This window comes from Artemia franciscana, chromosome 1 (genome assembly GCF_032884065.1).
Source record: "Artemia franciscana chromosome 1, ASM3288406v1, whole genome shotgun sequence".
Classification (NCBI taxonomy): domain Eukaryota; kingdom Metazoa; phylum Arthropoda; class Branchiopoda; order Anostraca; family Artemiidae; genus Artemia; species Artemia franciscana.
This window is the reverse complement of record NC_088863.1, coordinates 24368625-24377686: the sequence shown is the minus strand read 5'-3', so window position 1 is coordinate 24377686 and position 9062 is coordinate 24368625. Positions and strand designations below refer to the sequence as shown.

Here is a 9062-nt window from a genome sequence, read left to right as displayed (position 1 = left end):
CCGCCAGGAGCTCCACGTTCACCGTGAGGACCTGGTGGACCGGGTAGGCCACGAGGACCAATCTTACCACGTTTACCAGCAGCACCTTGTTGACCAGGTAGACCACGGGGGCCAGGAGATCCATTTTCACCTTTAAAAGGATAAAATATTTTAAATAGAAAATAGGAAAACGAGCATATTAGAGGCAAAGCGTATGCCGTGGCTCTCGTGTGCTCATCTTCCATGTGGAAATCTTCGATTTTTCAAGATAGGAGCAAATTAGTTACTTTCGAACAACACTTTCTTCAATATTTAATTAATGTCATAACAAGGCACCCATAGCAAGAAAAAAAGGATAACCAAAAAGATTTGCATACACCTAGGTACCATAGCCTCTAATACATACTAAAATTGCACAATTTTTCTTTATAAACATTTCTACATAATGTACCACTCTTAATTTTAACAATACTCAACAATAATTTAAGGGCCACTTTGGCACATGTCAAGGTAAACTGCAGAATAATCTAAATCGCTGTTACTTCATTGTTACAACCGCAAAACCAAATTTAGCGACTGTCCAGGGTATTCACGCTTGAATCCAAAATGCAATCGCATGCCAGATGCGATTATTTTCTCTATATCAATTGATAACCTAACGCAAAAAGGGGCATTTTCAAAAAGATTATGCTCTGTTTAACAAGCTTCTCTCTTACTGACAAAACTCTCACACTCGCGCATCTCAGACTTGACCAAAAGGGACATTCCCTTGGTAATATATTATTTCCAAGATTTTTATTTATTATTATTTCAAAGAAGTTGAGATTCATTTATTATATTATTTTCTCCAGAATCTGGGTGATTTGGTTTTATTTTTGACATGAGGAGCACTTTCTAGTGCTTGAGGTATCGTTATGCCATCTGACTGACTTGGTATGGAAAGTCCTAGCTCATGAAGCATTGGTCAAATTACTGAATCGAAAGATGGATTGACTTCAAAATAATTCCAGATAAATTTGTCTAGTAGAAGTAGCAGTGTGTCTAGGAGTCCTTTGGTTTGCGCAATACAATACGGAGTGCAAAAGACACAGGAAGGGAATCTTATTGTCACACATTTGGCGCAACAGATTTCCGGGATCCGTCTCTTGTTCTGGTTCCATCTATGGTGTTTAGGTCGATCCCTTCTCTGGATATGTTACAGCGTTTTTGAACTTAGAAATTATTTCAGATATTTTTTTCAAGCAGAATTAGCAGTTTGTCTAGGAATCCGGAATCCTTTGGTTCACGCAATACAATAGGAACTGCAAAAGACGCATATAAAGGAACTGCAGATATATTTGTCAGGCAAAAGTAGCAGTATGTCTAGAGATCCTTTGGTTTGCGCAATATAATAGGAACTGCAAAGACATATGAATGGATCCTTATTGTCACACATTTGGTACAACGAATTTCCAGGGTCTGTCTCTTGTTCTGGTTCCATCTCTTGTTCGGTTCCATTTCTTGTATGGACATGTAACAGTGTTTTTAGGCTTCGTAATTATTCCAGATACGTTTGTCTAGCAGAAGTAGCAGTGTGTCTAGGGATCCTTTGGTTCAAGGAATATAATAGGAACTGCAAAAGACGCATGAAGGGATCCTTATTGTCAAATGTTTGCCGCAACAGATTTCCGGGATCCATCTCTTGTTCTGGTTCCATCTCTTGTATGGATATGTAACAGTGTGTTTGGACTTCGAACTTGTTCTGTACGTTTTTTTCAAGAAGAAGTAGCAGCCTGTCTAGTGATCATTTGATTCTAGCTATATCATAGGAACTGCAAAAGACATGAAGAGATTGTTTTAAAGAGCCAGCTAATATTGTCAAACGTTTGGCACAGCATTTCCGGGGCTGATCTCTCGCTCTGGTTTTTTTGCTGCTAAAATAAAACAAGCAAGTACTTGTAACTAAAGTAGTAAAATTTCGCCTTACCACTTTTAAAGTGAGCTCACCACACACATAACAGAATTTTTTTCTGTCGTTACAACACTTCCGAGATATGTTTCACATACACTAAGTACTTCATAATGCATGAACTGGCACGATATACACACTGCTGTCACAATTCAATTGACAATTGAAGACAGCACAGGATTAGCTTCTTCCTTAAAAAAAACAAGTTCCTATTCAATTCGGGACTTACAGTCACAATCTTACAACAAAAGTTTTCTGAGGGAAATTATTGAGTTACTCATGGCTCATAGACAACAATTACCTAATGTTATAAGTCAATTGTTGACAGAAAAGAATGAAATTTGAACGCTAAGCACTCCTTCTAATCCCCATGTTGGATACCACAAATGGTAATAAACAAGAATTTTTGTTAAGAGTTTCCAAAAAGGAATGATGGGCAATAAAATATTTTTTATACAATTTTTCAAATTAGTCGACGGTAATATAAAAGAAAATCCCAAAATTCTCGTTTAATAAACCCATTGGCTAATATAATGATGTTATTTGTAACTGATTTACTATTTGATATAATTAACTGATTAATTTATAGTAATTTTAGCTAATAAAAAAGTAAAAATTAACACACACATATATATATATATATATATATATATATACACGCACACACACACACACATATATATATATATATATATATATATATATATATATATATATATATATATATATATATATATATATATATGTATGTATATATATATATATATATATATATATATATATATATATATATATATATATATATATATATATATATATATATATATATATATATATATATATATATATATATATATTTACATATAAGGGTTAAAAAATGTTCATAAGGTGTTAACTCAACCTAAAACTTGAGCTTCTGTTCACAACTGAAATCGTAAAATATGCAACGTTACATATTGGAAAATACACTCGATAATTAGGGTATACCCTTCATTATTTGAAATGATTTCATGAAAAAAAAAGACTATTTAATAACAAGTAGAAGAGAATATTTTCACTTTAGTAATTTTTTTGTCCCGAATAACTTTCTATAGCAACTCCTTACTGGAAATTGTTGCCTGTCTTTATTGACTATTAAATTAGAAAAACAAGCAATTTTTTTTTCAGCTGAAAGTAAGGAGCAACATTAGAACTTAAAACGAACAGAAAGTATTATGTATATGAAGGGGTTCACTCCCTAGTCAATACCTATCTCTTTACTCTAAGTTCAAATTTCGTTCCGATTCCTTAAAGATGACCCCCAGAATCATAAAGGCCTTTTAATGAAAATAGATAACTCTTTTGAAAGTACTAAAAAAAACTTTAGCGTAAAGATTGGGGTATTGACTGGGAGCAAAAACCCTCATATACGTAATACTATCTATTCGTTTTAAGTTTTAATGTTGCTCCTAATTTTCAGTTGAAATTTTCAGCTGGTTTTTAAAAAACTAATTTTTGATCGTCTTTTAAATAATTCTGGGAAATCAGGCAACCCCTTCACAGAAATGTCCCTTCTCCCATGAAAAAATCCTCCATGAAAAGATCCCCCATATAATCCCCTCTCCACTACCCCCCAACAGAAAAAAAAATCCTCCTGAAAAGGTCTGTAGCCTATACTTCCCAATAAGCAATGTAAACAATGGGCAATTTCATAACTAGCAGCCCTTCCCTGGGGACTTGGAGGGATGAAGTCATCCTCAAAGACATAGCTATTAGATTTCGACTATTTTGAACAAAATGGCCATCTCAAAAATTTGATCGAGTGACTTTGGAAAAACATCAGTGTGGGAGGGGGTAGTTGCACTCCAATTTTTTTGGTCACTTAAAAAGGGTACAAGAACTTTAATTTACGCTCGAATAAGCCCTCTTGCAATATTTTAGGACTAATGTATCAATATGATCGCCCTTGGGAAAAATAAACAAAAAAACACGCATCCCTGATCTTTCTTTTGGCAAAAAAAAACAAACATTCCACATTTTTGCAGATGGGAGGTTGAAACCTCTAAAGTAGGATATTCTGATACGCTCAATCTGATGGTATGATTTTTCTGATGGTAGCATTAAAATTCTATCACTTCTAAGGAGTGTTTCCCCTTTTTTTCGAAAATACAGCAAATTTTTCAGGCTCGTAACTTTTGAAGTGTGAGACTAAACTTGATGAAATTTATGTACTTGAAATCAGAATAAGAATTCGATTCTTTTGATGTATCTATTGGTATCAAAATTATGTTTTTTTTTTATTTTCGGTTACTATTGAGCCGGGTCACTCCTTACTTACAGTTCGTTACCACAAACTGTTCCATTCTGTTGCATCAATAATTTACAATAGTTCGTAGTTCTATAAGATGGAAGGATCTTAATAAGTCAGTTTCTTGTCTTCAAGACAAGCATTTCAGGAAAAAGGGAAAAAAAGGAGCTACAAGGAAGTCAATTCCCTAGTTTTAACTCACCTTTAGGACCTCCGTCTCCTTTCACACCGGGTAGACCAGTTTCACCGGAGTTACCTTTTGGACCTGATGGACCTGGGCTTCCATTCATTCCTGGAGGTCCCCTAGCCCCAGGGAAACCAGGAGGACCAGCTGGGCCATGCTCACCCTGAGCTCCCTTCTCTCCTGGTATACCGTCCTTGCCTGGAGGACCTGGTGGACCTGATTCTCCAGGAACACCAGGCCTACCTGCTTCACCACGTGGACCTTGAAGACCTTGACTTCCCTTAGGACCTGTAGGACCCGCATCACCTTTGGAGCCGGGAGTACCAGGAAAACCTGGAGGACCAGGCTTGCCAACTGCACCCTAAAAGAAAGTGCGAAAAAATACACTAAACGAAGAGATTCACAAACAACACTGTTGGAAGAAAAACATCAGGCCAGTGCATTTTTGATACCTTTAAAAGACAAAAATATTGGTAAACGCTGGCATCTACGGATATAGGCCTTAAGCTGTAAGCATAGTGTATGAAAAAACACAATATCAACTTTTTTTTTTCATGATAAAATTTAAGAATCCTATTTCTGTGTAACCAAGGAATTTATACCGTAAATCAATGATAGTACGTAAGTTTTGTTAGGGCTACTATACCCAATACCCACTATATTCTAATTCAATGCCAGGTATTGATACAAATTTATACAAGGAAACGTAAACAGAATAAGCTCTACTTGGTAATAGTCAATTCATATGTTGTGCCTGGGATACCGACTTTTAAAAAAATCCTTTGTAATGAAACTTGCGACGTTAGACCTAACAGTTTTTTTTAAGGTGTTTATCTTCATAGCCTGAGGTTTTTCTTACTTTGGACATTTCGTTTACGATCAAGTTTTTTTTCGTTTTAGTAGTAGCTTGGTACTCGATAAGTCAGCTGTGCTCTTGACTTGCTACTACTAACACAGTCTCAACTTTAAGCCTGAAGTGGCTAACAAACTAAAAAATGCCCGTCCTTCATCCTCCCTATAAAACCTCCCAAGAAATACTTAAGAAAGTTTTATAATCTATTATATTGTTGTAGCAAGGAGATCTGGTATGTCCGGCCTTTTTACTAACTCCTGGCAAGCTATTTAATAGCGCTCTTCTAGCTATACAGCCATCTTCCATCCTACTAGTCCTCAGCTAAGACTGAAATACAATAAGGACTTGATTACCTTATATATAAGCCTTATGCCTGAATCCTTCTTAGACAATGCCAATACCAAAAAAGTTCACATTCTCATTCTTTGGACCCCATACTGACTACAGTCATTACAGTCGCATCAAACACTCAAAGATCCAGCTCATAAGGATTCTTTCACCTTCAGTTGGTTATTAGGCTTAGTGAAAATAGATTTTGCTTTGGTTATTTTACTTTAAAAAATAAACTTTTTACCAACTGTCCTATGACTGACCCAAATATACCAAAAACTCTTACCCGTCGGAATGAAAACTTTTGACTCATTAGAAGCATATATTTAAAACACATAGAGAGACAGAGAGATGAAAGATGTGTTTATTAATATTAATAACAAAACTAAACAAGCAAATGGCCCGAAGCAAAGCTTGTTTGGGCTTACAACCCCAATATACATATAAATAAAAACAATACGAAAAAGAAGAAAAAATAAAAAGGAAAGAAAAGGAAAAGAAAAAAGAAAAGAAAAGAAGAAAAAAAATAATCAATTACCCTGCATTTCAATCGAAACGGAATTACACTTCAAAAGAGACAAAACAAAAAGAAACTAAAACCACTTGACCAGCATCGCCAAAGACAAAACCAACATCTTGGTTCCACTTGAGGTCCACTCAACTATCAAAACCATAAATATTAAGGCAAAATAGCTTTAATTCCCGCCGAAATTCAAGAAAACTATTTATGTTTCTCAAAGTCGTAGGTAAACAATTCCATGCATGGGGTCCTAGATGCCAAATAGAAAATTGAGATCTACGGGTAATAGCAAGCTGACGACGAATTATATCGGACTGTCTCGTAGAATGTGTATGAATATCACTTCCTAATTCAAACGTATTTTTAAAACATATTGGTTAACAATTTTGAAAATATTTATATATAAACAGGTATTAAGTCCTGCTAAAGGCAAGATTTTGTATTCTATATACCTCTTTTGTACCGAGTCTTTAAAACCTACACCACATAACACTCGAAGCGCTTTATTCTGCAAAACTCGAATATGATGGAGATGAGAAGGAAATATACTACCCCAAACATTACAACAATGTAGCAGATAAGGGTGAATTAAGGAATAATACAGTGTTCTTAAAATATCTCTTGGGAAAATATACTGCAACTTTCTTAAAATGCCAACATTCCTAGCGAGTTTTAGACTAATATAATCTATATGTTCTCTAAAGCTGAGACATTCATCAATTAAAACTCCTAGATATTTTGTACAATTTATTCTTAAAATACTCATATCAGCAATATTAAGTCTGTCTATCCAAGGGTAATAATTTGAGCTCCTACCATACAATAAAAAGCAAGATTTACTGTAATTCAAATTTAACTTATTAAGCTTCATCCAATTTTGTACAAACTCCAGACAAGAACTAATACGACTCAACAGCTGAATTCCTGTTTGTGCAGCCACAGTTATATGTGTCATCCGCAAAGCTGGGAACAATTACTTTTTCCCCGTCACATCCAATGTCAAGATCATACAAAATCATATTAAAAGCTCTACATAAATCATTTATAAAAATTAGAAATAACAGGGGACCGAGAACAGATCCTTGAGGTACTCCAAATTTAACACTACTGACTGAAGAAACATTATCTCATAGTTGTACATATCGAGTTCTTTCTTTCAAAAACGAGGACAGTAATTCAAGAAATGGTCCTCTAAAACCGTAATTTTCTAATTTGGCAATGAGTATAAAATGGTCAACGCAGTCAAAAGCTTTTACAATATCAAGAAAAACAGAAGCGACTTTCATACCATTATCAAACGCATCATTCACAAAAGTTGTCAAAAATAAAACAGCATGCTCAGTAGATAAACCCCTCCGAAAACCAAATTGATTTGTATTAAAAAATGACTTACTCTCCAAAAATTCAACCATTCTTTTAACTATCAATTTCTCAAACAATCTAGATACTACTGGTAATAAAGAAATCGGCCTATAATTTCCTAGTACATTTTTATCTCCACCTTTATAGACAGGAATAACTTTTGCAATTTTAAAACAACTTGGAAACACTCCAGTCCTTAAACATTCATTAAGTAAATACACTAAATGACCGGAAATAACAGGGTAAATATACTTTAAAGTTTTAACTGTTACAAAATCAGAGCCTGAAGCTCCAATTTTTAATTTTTTCAATGTTTCAGAAAGCTCAGAAGCGTTGATTGGCTTCAAATATGCTGAAACATCACTTGCATTCGATAAATATTTCTCAAAACTACCTTCATGCTCAGAAATAACTATACTTTGGGCCAAATCCTTCCCCACATTAGCAAAATGACGACACATTCTATCAGCAACTGTACTATCATTATGTATACCGTTAGGAAATATACCATCATTATTAGGACTTACGACGGATTGAATAATTTACCATGTTTTTCTAGGGTTACCTTCACAAGATTTAAATTTATTATGATAGTAATCAGCTTTGGCTTTACGAAGTAGTGTATTTAACTGGTTACTATAAATCTTGTATTCTGTTTTATCACTTACACTATTACTAGCCGCACACATTTTGAACAAATATCTTCTTCTAATAATAGCCTTTAAAAGAGCTCGGGTGATCCATGGTTTCTTTGGAGTTTCTCTACGACGAGTTGAATTTTTATAAATTCTACAATCAATCAATAAACTATTTATAATTGAATACCAATTTTGAAACTTAGCATTAATATCTAGTTCATTACTATTTAAAAATTCAAAATTACATTTCTCTAACATTACTTTATAAAGAATGAGCACATTACTATCAATGATCACTTTTTTGTATCTATTTTGTGAATTTGAGTTAAGCCTAGTACCTTTACTAAAAAAATTTTGAACGCTGAAAAATATCCCAAAATGGTCAGATACTTCATTTATTATCACATTTGCATTATGGTAACTGACATTAGCAAAAATATTATCAATCAACGATACTGAATTGATAGTAACCCTGGTTGGGACTGTAATCCTAGGCTTCAACCCATAACTCAGCATAATATTTAAAAACTGGCTAACTTTTGTATTAATAAACAAATTCATTAGGTCAATATTGAAATCACCACACACAAATATAGGTAAGTTTCTACTCCTAATCATGTCCAACTGTTTTTCTAGTAACATAAAACATTCATTAATATTACTCGACGGAGGTCTATAAACAACAACCAAATAAAACACCTTGGATTTCTTGCTAACCTCTAATACCAAACTCTCAAATATCATTTCTCTATTAACCCTTCAACCATCTGTTTCTATAACTAGCAAGTCTTTTCTAATGTAAGCACCCAGTCCACCATGCTGACGATGCTCAATGAGTGTAATATCACTTATAGCACCAAAGGTTTAAAGTGGATCATTTTATGAAATATATGACAGCCTCATGCGACTGGTTTGGCTGTAGGCCAATACTTTTGTGTTACCCCCCCCCCCCTCCTCCGTA

At 34.3% G+C, this 9062-nt stretch overlaps 1 protein-coding gene across 1 annotated transcript in view; it reads right to left on the bottom strand.

Moving 5' to 3' along the window:
* The window catches only part of LOC136026084 (collagen alpha-1(I) chain-like), a 21214-nt gene extending 12369 nt beyond the window's left edge, over positions 1-8845 (bottom strand). The window contains exons 1-3 of the mRNA XM_065702331.1: positions 8528-8845; positions 4417-4759; positions 5-130 (exon numbers count right to left, since the gene is read on the bottom strand). Coding sequence (XP_065558403.1) covers positions 5-130; positions 4417-4759; positions 8528-8845 — 787 coding nt within the window. The remainder of the gene's footprint in view (positions 1-4; positions 131-4416; positions 4760-8527) is intronic.
* Positions 8846-9062: the final 217 nt, after the last annotated feature.